The following is a 19,006-nucleotide window of genomic DNA, read 5'->3' on the forward strand; positions in this document are numbered from 1 at the left end:
GACCCCCATCACTGGCCTGATCCTTATTTTTTCATCTCCCAAAACAATGAAAATTCTCCTACTCCCTGTGCAGTAATTTGGGAGAGAATAGTCACAAGAACACCACCAATGACTGGAACCAGAAGCCATTTATTCCTTATCAAAACAACTCAACTGAATCAGATCACACTTTCCCTCTGTACAGATAAATTGTCAGGCAGACCCTTGGCCAGGGTTCCTCCAATGTCCCTGACACAGATTCAACTTGAAGGAATCTTAGGCAGTCAGTAGGCAGAAATCAAGGCATGGGAGACAACCAGTGAAAATGCCCAGAGTCAAGACACAGAAAATTTTATTCAACCAACAGAAAGGAAGGTGGTGTCACGGGATCAAAGAATACATGGGGGTAGTGTGTAAAGTATAAGAAGGTTGGAAAGTTAAGAAGAGGTGGAAGATTATGAAGGTCTTTGAACTCCAAACCAAAGATTTTCTGTTTGAATCTGGAGATAATAGTAACTGGGGCTGAGTTGGGGGCAGGGAGGGGGGGAGGGCGGGGGAGTGGTCACATGGTCAGGCCTGTGCTTTAGGAAGTCCACTTTGATTGTTGAAGAGAAGATGAATTAGATGTATCTTTGTCAGGGGGACAGCCAGCAGGCAATAAACAGGTTAGGCTTGAGGTAATGAAAGCCTTCATCATTGTAGTATGAGTATCTGAGCAGAGAATCAAGTGTATGCAATAAACGTTTCAAAGTCAGAATCAACAGGCCTTGGCAGAGGCTAGATGTGAGGCTGGGAGATTGAAATGAAGAGGTAAGGTTGACACTAGATTTTGAGCCTGGGTGACTAGGAAAATACTGGTACCCTGGACAGTGCCTGAGAAGTTAGGCATAGGGCATTTGTATAGAAAGGCAAGTTTGGTTTTGGATATCTTGAGTTTAAGATGCCTTGAGAAATTAAATTTGAGAGGTCCAACACGAAGGTGAAAATGAGAAACAAGAGGTTAAAAGGCAGTGTCCTGCTCCAATACCTCCTCATGATCTGAAGGCAACTCTCTGGTGCCCAAGTATATTCCTATACAGTATATAACCTCACAGCTAAATGTGAAGAGGTTTATCATAGGTAGGCTGGACTCTGTGATGAATTTTTTGCCCATGAAAATCTACAGAATAAAGGTGGGGAAGAGAAAGAGTGAAAGTTTTATAATTCATTTGAAATATTTTTATTGAATAAGCCTGATTTACAAAATAACTTGAAGCAATATTAATTTTAACAAGAAAGAGTAAAACAGGCTAGGATTCTGCACAAAGAATTAGTAAAGTAATTAGATTAATTCTCTCTAAAAAGTAGTTTTTTTTTTTCAGGAGAGAAAGCTGGCTTTATTTAAATCTAATATGATCCAGGTTAGGAAGAGTAAAAAAAATAGCTTTGATTTAAAATGAACATTAAAATGCTGAACTTCAAAAAGTATGAAGATGAATTGGAACAGCTCAAATGAAAATGATCAGCAAAGATCACTTCAAAGAACTTTTCCCTCCATGTGGCCAAAGGAGTTCTTTCATGTTCCTTCTCTGCCCTGAGAAAGCAGAACAGATGTGGGACCTGTGGGAAGTCAAATATAAGAAACTGCTTACAAACCTGAGGAAAAGAGCTCTGACCAAATGATCATATTTTGGGAAGTATACAAGTAGAACTCATAGCATAAATATGATAGCCTGAGATGCCAATATTTTACAAGAGGCATGCAACATGATAAAATGGAAAGAACACTGGATTTAGAGGCAGGGTCTCTGTTTAAATCTCAGTTCAGTGATTTATGTCACTTTGAACAAGGTCCTTAAACTCTTTCAGCCTCAGTTTCCTTGACTATTAAAATTAGGTGGTTAGGGGCGGCCAGGTAGCACAGCGAGTAAGAGCACTGGCTCCAGTGTCGGGATGACCTGGGGATCAAATCCCGGGGTCAGACACTTAGCACCCACCCAGAAACAACTGGCTGTGTAACCTTGAGCGAGTTACTTAACCCCGACTGCTTTAAAAAAAAAAATTTGATGGTTAGACTAGACAATAGCTAAGGTAACTTTCAGCCAATATTTTCTATCCCTAATGTTAAAAAGAGTTCCTTCTCACACCAGGCCCAAATCTACCTTTGCTACTTCCACCCACTGTATGTCACTCTATCTTCAAGGGTCAAGCAAAACAACTCTAATTCCCTTCCAGGATTTAAAAATTGCAATCAAGTTCTCCCTATATCGTCTTCTCTTCTCAAACCATCCTCAAATTGCATGATCACCACTGTGGTGGTGCTCCTCTGGACAGCTCTCTAAGTGACTAACAATCTTCCTTAAATATGGTGCCTGGAATTTAACACTATACTCATGACATACCTATGATTAGGTATTGGTATTCTAACCTTTCTTAAGAACTTGGCCAGGGGCGGGCCAGGTAGCACAGTGAGTAAGAGCACCAGCCCCAGAGTCGGGATGACCTGGGATCGAATCCGGGCTCAGACACTTAGCACCACACCCAGAAATAACTGACCATGAAACACTGAGCAAGTTACTTAACCCCAATTGCTTTAAAAAAAAAAAAAGAACTTGGCCAGCAGTCTTCTTGACAAATCCTATAGAAAATCTGGGTACCCCTACCAGAACTCAATCTTGTTAACATTGGGTTATCAATCCCTATCTTCTTCATATAGGCCAATGAAAATGATTTTATATTTGCTATGCAAATATTAATCATTAACTCTTTATTATAGGTAAAGTTTGTGATGTGAGAAGGGAAGAGTTTCCAATATCAAGCACTGACAAAACCCTCAAGAATATCATTAAACAATATAATTGGAAAGAATTTCAGAGCCCATCAAATCTACCCCACACTTGAACAAACAGTGCACTGTAATCTACCCAACATGTAGCCAGCCTTTGCTGGAACACATTATGTTTATAAACATTCTTCCTAAAAAGTGATGGCTAGAGCAGAATATAGGATTCTAGATGAGCTATGAGCACAGCAGAGTAAAATGAAGCCCTCCCCAGTCCTAGACATTATGCCTCTCTTTGTGAAGCTTGAGACTTTAGTGATTCTTCTAGTTGCCATATTATCCTGTTGATTCATACTGAGCTTGCAATCCACTAAAAAAAAAAATTAAGGCAAATTTATGTATCCATGACCTTCATATCATTAATATCATATATATTGTACCTGAGTATCTCTTTTGCTAAAAACCACTGGCTCTAGAGTGAGAGGAGCTGAGTTCAGATTTTACTTCAAACATAAGTTACTTGTGTGACCTTGGGCAAGTTATTTAATTTACCTGGGTCTCTCCTCCTCTGTCAAATGAAGGCTTTGGACCAGACTAAGGTCTTTTCCAGGTCTAAATCTATGATCCTAGGATCTCTAGTAGATAATACGTTTCTTAAGAGCAGGATTTATGTCATAGCTATCTCTGTATCATTACTAGCACAAAATACAGTGTCTTGCACATGTAATTATTTAATAAACATTTGCTGAATTAAGAAATGCCTGAAGTGCATATATTATTATAAACTATAACAATAGTCATACTTTGTATATAAATGTTTAGGAAAAACAGATGGCCAGTAGTTTTCTAATAATTTAAACATATGGCTTCCATTAAAAAAAAGAGATAATTTCACTGTGGAATAATTCCAAACATTCTGAACTCTGGCCCTTCATGAAAAATATTTTTAAAAAGTAAAACATCTAAAGTTCCTGAATATAATACAGATGGAAATGTATTAGTTAATTTTTTTTCTACTTGTGAATTGACTTTTGAGCTTTACCTAGTTTTGGCTGGTAAAACACTTGTATTTCCTAAACAACATGTGGAAATATTAAGCATTGCTAAGGGTATTCAAGAAGACAACTTTAGCAGAGAAAAACTCAGAATTGCAGAGCTAGAATCTCTGAGGATGGCCACTTGAGCATGAACCCTCTGTATAAGATATACATACATATAGTGAGGTTACACTTGAAGACTTCCAGTGAGAAAGAAACAACTACCTCTAAAATGGAGGCTAATCCATTCTGGGATCTTTCTGGTAATAGAGAAACTTCTTTTTACCACAAGTCTGAATTTTCTTCTTTGTAACTTCCATTCATTGTACCTCATTCTGCCCTCTGGCAGCAAGCAAAACAAGCATAACTAGTCTTCCATATGAAACCCTTGAAAACAATTCTCAAGTATCCCCTAAATCTTCTCTCCTTCAGCCTAAATATCTCAAGTGCCTTCATGCATGATCACCATCCTGGATGTCTTCCTTTGAACACTCTAGTGTTCTAGTCTAAAGTATGGTGCCAGAATGTAATACAAGGCTCCAAATATGATCTGACTAAAGAAGCATGCAGTGATACAACCCTTGCATTCCTAGTTCTAGATATTATGCTGTACTTAATGCAGACTAAGAATATTGGCCATATCATATTAAATCAAATTGAACTTACAGTCTGCTAAAATCCTCTAGATCTTTTAAGACAATCCACAATCTAGCCATGCTTTTCCATACTTATAAATAAGATTTTTGGGACTCATGTAAGACTTTAGAGTTATATCTATTAAATTTCATCCCATTAGATATGGCCTGTAAAAAAACTTTTTCAGATCTTCCTGTCATCCATCATGTTAGTAATCCTTCTTTACTTTGTATCATCTACAAATCTGATAAGCATGACATTTGTACCAGTGTCCAATTCATTGATAAGAATATTCTGTCAATCCACTAGAAACTTAAGTAGAAACCAAGTTCTACTCTTTGTATCTACCCAATTGACTAGATAATCTATTTGATAGGTTATCTATCTGATAGATTTTATAGATCATCTATTTGATATTTGTCCACTTTATTCACAAACAGAGCTTGACCCTGTGAAATGCTAATTAAAATATAGCAAAGTATAGTGACAACATTTCCTTGATTTAGAAGTCAAGGGTTTTTGGTGGTTGTTTTCCAATTGAGTCTGAATCTTCATGACCCTTTCTGATATTTTCTTGGCAAGGATACTGGTTTGTCATTTCCTTTTCCCACTCATTTTACAAATGAGCAAACTAAGGCAAATATGGTTAAGTGACTTGCCCAGGGTCACAAAGCAGGTAAGTATCTGAGGCCAGATTTGAATTCAAGAAGATGAGTCTTCTTGACTTTAGGCACAGCACTCTATCCACTGTGCCAGGACCTAGTAAGTACCCATTGTTAAAAAATGAAATCAAGAAATGAAATGATCTCATCAAGACAGTGACAGATAGAGTGCTTGACTAACTGAATGACTTGCAGTGAGAAAGAATGAGTTCCAATCCTGCCTTTAACACTTATAGCTATATGACTCAACTTCTGTTATAACAATGGCCCCTATACCTCATGAGGTTATTGTGTGGATCATATGACAAAATATATGTAAAATGCTTTCCAAACTTGAAAATTTCTATATAAATATTAGCTATTACAATGATGATGATGTAATACTGGGTCTTTGTGAACACTATTTTCTAGATGATCACAAACTGTCTTGTAATTCATTCTAGAATTTCTCTTAGGATAAAAATCAAATGATCAATAGCTATAATTAGTTTGTAGACAACATGTTCTTCTTCTTAAAAAATGGAACATTTGCTGTTTTCCAGTCTCAAGGTATCTCTCCCATTCTCTATTATCTTTAAAAGATCACTGGTTCAGAAATGACATCCAGTCATTCTATCCTTACCTTGGGGTGTTGTCTGTCTAAGCCTATGATTACAGTAGTCAGTGAACAAGCATTTTTAAAGCACTTATTATATACCATGTTCTATGCTAAATTCTAATGACACAAAGAAAGGCAGAAACTGTCCCCACCTTCAAAGAATTCACACGCTAATGTGGGAGACAACACACAGATAGCTATTATATTGAAGATATACTTAATGTAAATAGAAGGCATGTCAGAGGAAAGGCAAAAATGAAGGACAGGGAAAAGTTTCCTAAAGAAGGTAAGATTTGATCAGGCTGAATAGGGAGAGAGCATTCCAGGCATGGGAGATGACCAAGGCACAAAGTCAGGAGATAGAGAGCTGTTTTTAAGAAAGAGCTAGTAAACCAGTAAAGATGAGTAATAAGAGTATGCAGAGGAGATAAAAGTATAAGACCATAAAAGTAAGATAGGTCTAGGTTGAGAACTTTAAATGTCAAATTGAGAATTCTGTATTTGATTCTTTAGGAAAATCACTTTGGTGGTTGAGTGAAGGATGTATTAGAGTAGAAAGAGATGTGATTCAGGGAGATTACAATAGTTTGGACAAGAGGTGATGAGGGCCTGTACCACAGTGGTATCTGTATGAGTGGAGAGAAGGCAAAGTACAGGAGAGATATGGTGATGGTAGAAACAACAACCCTTGACAAAAGATTAGATATGTGAGGTGAGTATGAGTAAAGAGTCAAGAATGAAACCAACCTGTGAGCCTGGGTGACTGGCAAAGGTGAAGCCTTTGCTAGTAATAGAAAAGGTGGAAGAATGGGAGGCTTGTGGAGAGAAAAATAATGAATTTGGTTTTGGACATGTTGAGTTTCAGATGTATATGACATCCAATTCAAGATATTCAAAGGCAGTCAGCAATGTGAAACTAGAGCTCAGGATAAATATAAAGATATCCAGGAATCATCTGCATAGAGATGATAATTTAACCATGCCTGATGCCTGAGTGATATGGTAACTGATAAGACCAACAAAAAACTGGTATAGAGGAAACAAAGAAGGGGGCCCAGGGCAGACTTGAGGGACACCCATCATCAGTGGGTGTGACCAGGATAAAGACTCTTTGCTGGGACAGACTGGAAGCAGAAGAACCAGGAGAGGGTAGTCTTACAAAAACTTAGGCAAGAGAGAATATCAAAAAGAAGAAGGTAACAAACAATATCAAAGGCTGTAGAGTGGTCAAGGAGAATAAGGACTGAGAAAAACCACTGGATTTGGTGATTAAGACATCATTGGTAATTTTGGAGAGAGCAATTTCAGTTGAATCATGAAATCAGAAAGCAGATTACAGAGGGTTTAGAAGAAAGTGACAGGAGAGTAAGTGGAGGCACCTAATATAAATGGCTTTCTCAAAGAGTTTAGCCATGGAGAGTAGAAGTATAGGACAACAGCTAGAAAGGATGGCTGGATTAAATGATGCCATTTTTTTTTAAGGATGAGAGGGACATGAATGTCTTTGTAGTCAGCTGGGAAGGAGCTAGTAAATAGGGAGACTGACAATGAGAGAGACAGACAGACAGACACAGAGACGCAGAGAAGATCAAAGTAGGGACAATCTACTGGAGAAAGTGGGAAGGGATGGACCTAGGATACATGTTGAAGGCTTTGCCCTGACAAGGAAAAAGGGAAGCTCCTGAGATAGGGATGAAGTAGAAGATGCCTGAATGATATGAAAAGAGGAGAAGAGAAGAGGGGGCTCTTGGTGAACAGCCTCAATTTTTTTCTTTTTGGTAAATTATGAGGCCAGGTTTCCTAATAAGTGAGTGGGAGGAGTGGGTGCCATGGGAGGTTTTAAAAAAAATTAAAAGTGTAGAAATACTTGCTATGATGAGTAGGTCAGGTCAGTAAGTCAATGAGGGAAGTGCCCCTCTCCTAACTACCTATTTATCTTCACTATCAACTATTAGAATTTGTCTTTGTATTATCTTTGGCAACAAAACAAAACAACAAGCAAATGGTAAGCTGCTCTGCTTTCTCTCTGCCATCCTTTACTATAATCACGTCTACCTAGGACACTGGATGTATCCTTTTACTCAATAAAACTAAAACACTTATCACTCTCTGCTGGTGCTCTAAGCTTTAGAGCACCAGCTCCTTCTGAACTTCAATAATTCTGATACTATTCTTGCAGGACCATGACATGTTTAAAAAATATTCCTTCATCATATGCCCAGTTTCTTCTACTGAACACGTCTCTGAAAATCTGAATTGGTTAAGTTCAGCTTCCTATCCATGTCCCTTTGAAAAGCAACTCCTCATCCACTATTCCCCCTTCACAATCATTTCTCTTTAGATCTTCAAATTTTAATTCTTCAGAAATACCCATCCCTCCTGGATGGGAACTCTCTAAAGAATTTCACATTGAGGACTCTATCTATAATTTTTACAATGTTTTGAAATCTGTTCTACCCAAATCTATAGTGAATGTCAGGTTATCCCCTGCTTTATTCTCCTATGATATGTCATATCAGAGATGGAACACTCACTTGACACCACGTTTTTCAACAATTTGTACCCAACCAACCAGTTCTTTTGGTGAAAATCAGGTGAGACAATCAGACTGATTTCTCTTTTGAAGAATGAAATTCTTCTCTACATTTTGTATCTGCTGACCAGACTGGTTTCAGTTCCACAGAACAAGATGCCCCTTTCAAGATAAGCTCATCACTTCTAAACCCAATACCATGCTGCTAACTTAATCCTTAAATGGCATACCTGCTCAGCTTCCTCTCCCCTCTGAAAGGGGGTGGAGGGGAGCACGGAGAACCAAACTCCTCCCAATGCTTTGATCTATAGGGGGCAAAAAATGAACTCTGCTCACTGCACTTTGCACCTGCTGCCCTGCCTGGTTTCAGCTCCACAGAACAAGATAATCTCATGCTGGGTACCCCCATTAGCTTTCCCCCACTCATTTTGCTGCCTTCTTTTTGGTGCTGTCTTCCCCTTTAGACTGTGAGCTCTCTGAGGGCAAGGACTGTCTTTTTATCAGTTGTATCCCCAGTGCTTAGTACAGAGCCTGGCACATAGTAGGTGCTTAGTAAATGTTTACTGGATTGAAAATTGTCATTAAGGTAGGCCAGGAAATTATTAGCTCCTCTGATTTTATCAGAGAAAGAGCTCCAAATGATTTTCCAAATAATTCAAGTTTCCTGTTATTACTATATTTGTGATGTTTCCTAGAATTTTCATCTTTTCCATCTTTCCATTCAGGTGGTCTACAGCACTGATGTCAAACTCAAGTAGGAGTAAAGGCCACTAAACTATTCAAAATGATCCTTGGTCCCATATTGACTTTAAAAAAGTTACATATTAATATTATCTATTGAATTTTTATTTAGTTAGTTATTTAAATTATATTTTAATCTGGTTTGGGTCACACAAAGGAATATGGTGGGCTTCAATGTGGTCCACAAGCTGTATGTTTGAAATCTCTTGTCAACAGTTTAATCTGATCATATTCATGCTATGATCAGCATCCATACTTTTTCTGCCTCTGCTGATCTTCACTTCAAATACTGCCCACCATGATTATCCCTCCACTGGTTCATTAATTTCCTCACATGAATACATCTTCTTTATATATGATAATATTCTACTTTTATCCTTTGGGGTGAAGTAGATAGAGCTTGGGGTTTAGAATCAGGAAGATCTGAGTTCAAGGCTGGTCTCAGACACTAGTAAAAAAAAAAAAACTTTAAAAACAAAAGCTACTTCCTTGGTGTAATATCAACTTACTAGCTGTGTGACCCTAGAAAAGTCACTTCACCTCTGTTCACCTCAGTTTCCTTGTGTGTAAAATTGGAACAATAATAATATCTACCTCCCAGGGTTCTTGTGAGGATTAAATGAATGATAATAAAGTGCTTAACACAATGTCTCACACAGAGTAAGCATTATATGAATGTTAGCTAGATATACCCTTCCAGACCCATATTCAAGTCATCAGTCTGATTTATCCAAGATTCAATAATACCTTAAAGGGTCATATTTCCTTCCTTGAGTTAGACTTTGTAGTTTACCTTGCATATAAACTTCATGTGTGCATTGTGCATTTGCGCATGAACCTCTGATTCCATGAGTTTTATTGTTGGCTCCCTTCTTAGATTTCACAAAATAAAATGCCTTACAATATGAGAAAGCTAAGGTTTCTAGGAAATATATTTTTCTGATTAATTTTAAGTATAAAGTTTTCTCTTGTGGAAAAAGTCTCAGAACTCTTTTATTTTCAGTGTCAGTTTTACTGACACTGAGATAATGATAATAATTTTTTATAAAAAAAAATTAGTCTTCTATGCTATGGTTGCATCTATCTTTTATCACTCTTTGGTTCTCCCTTAAGGACTGAGTTTTGGGGGTTTTTTTTTGGTCCAAATCTACTTAAGATAGTGATACATAATATTCTCTCACCAGAGAATTCATCACGCTAACAAGATTTCATGATTGACATGTTTCCTCGTGCTTAGAAACAACTGAATGGTTTAAAATGCACAGTATGTTTCTTATAGCATTTTTGATAACCATTGCTATTACAGACATTGTTGAAAACATAGGAAAATAAAATCCAAGTAAAATAAAACATAAGTAGCAAGAAAAGATCCTCTAAAATAGTAGTTCTTTATCTTCTTTGTATACTGGACCCTTCTGACAATCTTTTTTTTTTTTTAAAAGCAATTGGGGTTAAGTAACTTGCTCAAGGTTACACGGCCAGGTGTTTCTGGGTGGGTGCTAAGTGTCTGAGCCCGGATTCAATCCCAGGTCATCCCGACTCTGGGGCTGGTGCTCTTACTCACTGTGCTACCTGGATGCCCCTCCTTTCTGACAATCTACTGACATCTATGTACCCTTTTTCTGAATAATAGTTTTAAATGTATAAAATAAAATGCACAAGAATGTAAAGGAAACCAAATATATTGAAGTAGAATTATAAAAAATGTTTTTAAAGCATTTTCACAGACCTCAAACCCTTATTCTAAATTAAACATTTCCTCAAAATGTAAGAGAAAAGAGGAAAAATGTCCAAAAAGAATTTTCCAAGATTGAAGCAGCAAATTATATCTTATAGATTGTGATTAAGAGATATAGTATATTTGTGTTCTGAGTATAAAACTTCCATTAACTCATTGTGATCCAAAGAAATGTTAACAAAGTGTTAGGAAGGACGCAGTTATTGTTGACCTTGTCACAGTTCGCTGTTCAAGTATTTTGGTGTATACTATTTGTAGATATAATGGTTGCTTAGAATAAAATCTAATGCCTACTTTCTCCAGGGACACATGCAATATAGGATCATAAATAAAGACATCTCAGAAGAGTCACCTACCTGCACTTAGCTCCTACAACATGGTATAATCTGACTCTGTTGCTCTTTCTCCTGTCAACACACTTGGTGGTGTGATCACACCATAAGAGCCAGATTAACATCAGTGAGTGACACATCCTACTTGCTTTTTATTTGCTGTCTCATCAGGTGGTGTAATGGAAAGAGTGCCAGACTTAGAATTAGGAAGACAAGCTCAAACACTTGCCTCAAACACTTAGTAGCTAAATAACCTGTATAAGTAAGTCATTAACCTCTTTCATTCTCAGTTCCCTCATCTATAAAATGAGGATAATAATAGCATCAAACTCATAGTTTCTGTGAGGATCAAGTTAGACAATATTACATAACATACAAATCTCAAAGAACTACATTAATGTTAGATATTACTATTGTTATTAGATAATATTTATAAAAGCACTTGGTACAATGGCTGGTACAGAGTAGGTATTTAATAAATGCACGTCCTCGTCCCTCTTAATTTTTATTATATGGCTTAATTATTTGGAAAGAAAACTGGTATGAACCATGACATTTCCTTTTATACATTTAATAGGATAGTAGATAAATCAGATATAGTCAGAGACTATGGCATCTCTATTCCATAGTTAGAAGGAGCTTACCTTTTGGTTTAATAAGGCACTTGCCAATTTTTGTACTTCAGAACTCAACAGTGTTGTGCCTCTGATCACTTTGCTAAGAGCTGCAAGTGACTGATGGACACTTTGTACCAAGCGAATGGCATTGAACTGTTCAAGAACAATGAATGATAATATGGGAGATCCTTGTCGTTTATTAGGTGGAGACACTTTCTGGTGAATCAGGTTGGAATTCTAGAAGAAGAACACATGTCATTTCATTAATACATGCCTAAGAACATGATTCTTTACAATAGTAAATTTTTGGCTTAAAAGCTGAGGAAAACACTACTCCATCAAAGTGCAATAAATTGTTTAATCCCTTCTTAGCTCTCCTAATGCTCTATTTTTTCCAACAGAGTAAGTTTCTGTCTTTACTGAGGAGAAATTCCATCTGCTGGAGTTAGTAGCATCTAACAAAGTTTTGCTTCACCTTCCTTTTAATTCACCACAGGCTTGTATATTGCTGGAAATGTAGCCACTTCACAGGATAATAAGATCATGGGATTCAATTTAGAGTTTGAGGGGACCTTAAAAATTCCTGCAGTTCAACCCATTCATTTTACAGATAACTAGACAGAGGCCTTGACAAGTGAAAGGGGCCTGTTCAAAGGTTCACATTCCCACACAGGTTCTCCTATTCCAGAGTCAGAACTTGGTTCACTGCCCCTCTGCAGAGCAGAATCACACAAAAGTTCAAGAGAAAAGGACATTGTCTTTTACTGTATAAGTCCCTGACAAATTTATGATATTCTGCTTTGTCATTTGTGGGGGAAATGCTGACATGATTAATGATAGGATACAATGACCAGGGAAATACTCTGCAAGCACCAGAAGTCATTTCCTATTGAAAAACAAATACATGGTATCTATTATAAATACAGTCTAACAGTTTATTATTTTTTAAACTCTATGAGTCCTCACTAAATCAATATAGATCAATTAACAAACATATTCAGTACTGAAGATGTGCTCAACACTATGCTAGGAGCTATGAGGAAATTACAGATGAACATATAAGAAAGAATTAATACCTTCATGGAATTACAAGGATATCTAAACCAAGAACAAAAGTGCTAATATAAAACAACAGAATTACAAAATTTTAGAGGCGAAAGAGTAATTAATAATTTTATTCATCTCCCTTACCCTACTTTTTACCAGAGAAACAAATTCAGAGAGATTAAGATAATTTATCCACAATCACCAAATTCCATGAGGTAACCAAAACCTATATTACTTCACTATCAATCCAATGCCTTTCCACAATTTTTTTTTTTAAAAACTAGTTGACATCTTATTAACTCTGAGGAAGGCTAGAGACAAATTTTCTATGTCTTTAAATGCACTGCGTATATCACGAGTGGGTCTAAAACATAGGTTATGGGTTATATATAGATGTTACATGAATTCAATAGGGAAAAAGGGTAACAAAGGCTAGGCTATTCAGGGCAGTATGATGGAAACAGGACTTGAATGACAGGTGTGATGTGGATATTGACAAGAGCACGGAAAGCGTCATGGATAAGGACAGGAACATGATCACACCAGAGTGTGTTCTAAGCATTCACTAATATGCCGAGTCTTAAATATTATCAATCATAGACCAAGAGCACAGTCTTTAAGAGACTCATTGATGTTATGCAGTAAAAAATGACGGAAAGGCAGATTTCAGAAAAACTTGGAAAGACTTGTATGAACTAATATAAAGGGAAATGAGCAGAGTCAGGAGAATGTTGCACACAGTAATAGCAACACTGTGAAAATCAACTATGAATAACAGCCCTTCTCAGTGATACAATGATCCAAAACAAGTCCAAAGGATTCATGATGGAAAATGTTATCCATATCCAGAGAAAGAACTGATGCAGTCTGAGTGAAGATGGAAGCATACTATTTTTACTTTCTTTACTTTTTGCTTTTTTTTTCTTTTAGTCTGTTTCTTCTTTTACAACTATGTAGAATGGAAATGTGTTTTACATGATTGCATATATATAACCTATATCAAAGCGCTTACTGTTTTAGGAAGAGGAAGGGAGAAAAATTCAGAACTAAAAATTTTATTTAAATGAATGCTAAAAATTATACTATTAAAAAAAGAAACTAAGTGAACAAGCAGTCAGAATAGATTAAATAAAAGTCATTGCTCATGTCTCCCAAAAATAAGATGAACAAAAAAATGAATCCTCTCTGATAATAACCTCTTATAATCCTATTCCTCCCCATGTCTTACCTCTTCTAATTCTTTGTCCTTGTTGTGATGTCTATTGATTGTAAGTAAGCAAGCTCCTTAAGGGAAAAGATTATTTAATTCTTGTCTTTATATCTCCCCTGCCTAGCAGAGTATGTGCATGTTGACTGATTAATTGATTTTGGACTCTTCCTTCTCCCTTGCCTCTCATCTCTAATTATATAACAATTCCATCTTGATTCTCTCCCAGCACATGTTCTCTAGATTTTCACTGCCACAACCCTATTAGAAAGCAGTTTTCACTACTCTACCTCAACAAACTGGAAGAGTATCCCAAAAGGTTGCCCCAACTTGACTCCTGACTCTATCATGCCTTTCAAAACAATGCCAAATTATTCTTCCTCAAACATTAGTCTGATCATATCACTCTTCCTGTTCAAAATCTTCAAGGGGTTTTTTTTTTTACTGCCTATTGAATAAAATCCAGACATCTCTGGCTTGCATTCAAAGCTTCCAAAATCCCGTACAACTTTGACATTTTATTCTTATTTCAAACTATTCCATGCCACCTATCCTATGCTTCATCCAAACGGGATTATTCTTTATATTCCTCCAAATCTATTTTGTACCAACACCGTGACTTTAATCACACTGTTCTTCTATGCAATGCTCTCCCTCCAACTTTTTCCCACTCAACTACGATTCACCTTTTAAATGCCACATCAGACAGCATCTCCTCCATTAAACCCACCCTGAATCTCATACCTGCTCAATATTCTATTAATATTTCCTCACACAGATATATTATAGATACCCATAACACATACTATAATATATTATTTTGTATAAGTTATCAATGTGTATGTTTTATTACTAAGATCCATAAAGGTAATGATTATGGCTTACTTAAACCTCATAACCTCCCAAACACTGGTGACAGCATTTTCTACAGAACAAGTGTTAATTAATATTTTTAACTGAACAGAAATTAACTAAAGAAAAGACAAAATGAGGTTATGGAGGACAGAAGGTCCTCCATATGGAATCCTTCCATATTCAATATGGAAGATATAAGTGTTGGTCTTGTCAAGAAGAGTCATCTTTCTCTAAAACTTCTAAGAGGAAAAAGGTTTAGAAATCTTTCAAACAGAGGAAGAAAACTGAGGTGTGCATTTTGTGTGGTTTCAATCTTCTCAATAATGCAAAAGGCAAATTCTTAAGACTTTATCCACATTTCTACCTAGGTATAAATGATTAATAAGTACACAGTTGGATTTGTTAGAGACAAGATTAGGAGTGAGATCAAGGCAGATTAAAAAAAAGAGATTTAAAAATCATTTGCATGGAGTTCATAAATAAAAAAGGTAGAACAGAACTGCTCTGAGGAAGAGAGCTTGGAGGGAAACAGGGTTGAAGATCAAGTCAAAGTACATTCATTGTTAGAGGATGAGAAGAGGTAGAAGAATGAAAATAAGAAAGGACATTAGAAAAACAGAAGGAAAGCTAGGGTAGTACACAAGGACAAGAAAGGGAAAATGGATAGTCAGTGGTGTCAAAACAGTAAAGTGACAGTTTAAGAAAATTAGGTGGTTCATTGATACCAATCTAGAGTGAAATTTCAATAGAATGCTGGAACAGAAACTTGATTTAAAGGTATCTATTATTTAATTTAAAAGTGAATGAAATGTAAGTCTTTAAATCAAGTTCAGCCTGATTTTATGGGGTAAAATTGACCAAAAAATTATTTTAAAAGGCTATGAATCTCTTATTTTTAGTGGAAAAAATAAATCCACTGCAGTGGACCTTATGATCAAGCCAGAAAATTGATTAACATATTCAAGCTCAGTGAGTAAATACAGAAATCATTACTCTTTATGCTGATCCAACTGCCTGATTGAGGTTGTCACAAAATGCATTTATCTCCTATTTCTCAGTCTCTGCTAAATTAAGGATGGAACAACAATGGCATAATTAATAATGTGATATAAAATTAAGTACTATGTAAAACAATAACTCAGCACAAACTAATTTTATTACATTTAAGGGCTTTCAGTCAATACTCAGTTGCTTCAGTCTGATTACCATTATTGCCACTTTATTCTGCAAAGGCAAATCTGCATTGCAGGTCCTAAGATTCAGCAAAAGAAATGTTAGCTTTTCCTGTGGCAAAGTTCCTTAAGAAAGGTAAAGTCAAGGACAAAGTAAATACTGCTTGAAAAGGTTTTGTTGTTTTTTTTTAATTTTTGCTTGCTTTTGTTAGCAATATTTCTCTTGAAAGTAGTACATTACAAGCAGAAGAATATTCAATATAGAGATCTCTAAGATGGAGAAAAAATATTTAGAAAAATTTGTTATCTGATTAGAGGATATTACTATTCTTTAAATGTCAGCAATTACTTTCTTTATAGACTCAAAGGGAACAAACAAAACGTTAAAGTAATATACAAAAATGTGGTAGAAAATAACAGTAATATGAATAACTAAACAAATGTACAAAAATGGTCTTAAAATAATTAAATCTTTAATGCAGCCCTTTACACTTTCCTTTGAAATGGTGGTATGAACAATAACAAAGAATTCAGAATTCTGAAATCCTTGAAGTTGGGTTTTAAATATAGAAAAAAACCTCCAGATCCCTTTCTTTGTGAACTGTTATCTAACCATATCACACCTCTTATGCACATGACACAAAAGTATACATTTATTTATATTTATTCCTATCAAATTTCATCTTACTGGTTTTAGCACATCAGTCTATCCTCTTGAGATGTTTTTAGATACTATCATGCAATGTGCTAACTATTCCTCCCAGTTTCATGTCATCTGCAAATTTAAAAACCATGCATCTGGGTTTTCATTTGAATCATTGATAAAAGTGTTGAATGGCACAGAGTTCAAAATAGATCTCTGGGGTAGGCTGCTAGCTACCTCTCTCCAAACTAACACTTACCCATTATTATTAGGTAGCAAGGTGGTGCAGTGAAATGAGCACTGGATCTGGAGTTAAGAAGTTATGAGTTCAAATCCGGCCTCAGATACTAGCTAGCTGTTTAGGCAAGTCACTTAATTTTTCATTTGTCTCAGTTTCCTCATCCATAAAATAATAGTATCAACCTTCCCAGGTTGTTGTGAGGATCAATTGAGATAATATTTGTAGAATGCTTAGTATACTGCCTGGCACAAAGAATGTACTACATAAATGCTTATTCCCTTGTATTATTATCATTATTATTATTAATTTCATCTAGTCATTAAGCTTTAAATCCTTCTAGTTTTATCATCTTAGCTTATACCTCATCTCTTCATCATACCCAGGAGAAGAATATGAGACACTTTGTTATGTCTTATTGAAAAAAGAAGAATATTTGTATCTATAGCATTCCCCACATTTACTAGCATGGTAATCCTGTCAAAATAGGGAATGAAGCTCATTGGGAAAGGCCTGTTCTTTTTTTTTTTGTTTGTTTTGTTTTTTGGAAGGCAACTAGGGTTAAGTGACTTGCCCAAGGTCACACGGCTGGTTTTTGTGTTAAGTGTCTGAGTCCGGATTTCAACTCTGGTTCTCCTGACTCCAGGGCCGGTTCTCTCTTCACTGTGCCACCTAGCCACCCCGGGAAAGACCTGTTCTTAATAAAGAAATTAAAGCTCTTAGTGATCGCTGCTTTATTTCTACATGCGGAATTGAAGTCAAGCTCACTAGCTCATAAACTTAAGATTCAACTCTTTTCTACCTTTATTTAAAAGAAAAATAGGATATTTGCCCTTTTCTAGGCCTCCAGAATCTCTTATTTTCAATATTTTTCAACAAGCAGTGAAGGTAGGTCAATAATCACATTTGGCAGTTCCTTTGTGAATCTCTATAGTTCACATGGGCCTGGTGACATGAACTCATTAAGGGCTTCTATCACCCCATTTATAATCCATCTCACTAATCTTAGGTTTCATTTTTTTGATTTATACTTTCTAGCCCAAAGCTTCACAGCCAAGAAAGAAAGCAAAATAGGAGAATGAGTTATTCCTTTTCTCCATTATCTATTATCATCTTCCCATCTGCTCTGAGCAGTAGTTCTACCCTATTTGATCAAAAGGATAATAATGCAAATCCACATTCACATTGCTAGGGTTTTCCATATTGTGGAACATGCTACCCTTGGAGGAAGAATAAAACCATTTTAGGAAGAGGGACATAGAATAATCACCGAACATCAGAAATAATCTAATTAAAAGCTTGCATGCATATACCCATTTTTTCAATGAAAATGTCCAAATTAAAGAAAACAAAAGGGAGACACCATAGATTCATTGCAACAGATAGAAAATGCAACTTAGAATTACGTGATGCACTACGAACAAATGAAGTAAAATCTGAGTTGGCCTCATTATATTTCAAAGTGGATACAATCTGACATGATCATAATAAACTGGGCTAGGCTCATTATACAGAAAGTATGTAAACTCAAAGTTAAACAAAATGAGTATTGAAGTTAAAAGTACTATGTTATCTGTTATAGTTCTTAACATCATTTATTTTAGTTAGTATAATACAAGACACGTTTCCAAAAAGCTGTAATTTTTTTAAAATTGAAAAAATTCAAATACTGTTAAAATCATTTGTCATTTCATCAATTAAATCTAAATTTAATTGTAGTAAATATGCTATTGTCTCTAATTTTTATAGACATATTACCTGTTTAAAGAAAAAATCCATTGCAGCACCTGATATTAGTATGAGAGAAGCCAAAAGGGATAGATAAAGTAAAGGAAATATAGAAACAAAAAGTAAAAGAGACTAAATCAGGAAAATATGATATACCATGTTAATCACTGGGATTCACAAATATTGTGATCAAGAGGAAAGGTGTGTGTGTGTGTGTGTGTTTTATGAACAATAGCTATAAACACTATGGAAGCTAAAAAACTGAAAAGACTCCTTGAAATGTATATGTAGAATATATTGGCAACATTCCATATTTTCCAGAGAAAATTATGTTTTTAATAAGCAAAACAAAAAAATTTCAGATAACCAAATAATCTCTTGCACAGCAGAAAGTTGTTTGCACAATTTCTAAATGTCATTCATTAGGATATATAGCATTACTCTCTGCAGCTACTGATATGGATGAAATTAATCTTGTTACA

The 19,006-nt window shown here is 35.8% G+C and overlaps 1 protein-coding gene across 1 annotated transcript in view; it reads right to left on the reverse strand.

Annotated features, from left to right (window-relative positions):
* Window positions 1-19,006, reverse strand: part of DYNC2H1 (dynein cytoplasmic 2 heavy chain 1) — a 429,393-nt gene that overhangs the window by 66,516 nt on the left and 343,871 nt on the right. Inside the window, exon 85 of the mRNA XM_069080147.1 lies at window positions 11,662-11,871. Coding sequence (XP_068936248.1) covers window positions 11,662-11,871 — 210 coding nt within the window. The remainder of the gene's footprint in view (window positions 1-11,661; window positions 11,872-19,006) is intronic.

Source organism: Petaurus breviceps, unplaced genomic scaffold, assembly GCF_028583685.1.
Source record: "Petaurus breviceps papuanus isolate PSGF00001 unplaced genomic scaffold, PetGlider_PUasm1.0 91133, whole genome shotgun sequence".
NCBI lineage: Eukaryota > Metazoa > Chordata > Mammalia > Diprotodontia > Petauridae > Petaurus > Petaurus breviceps.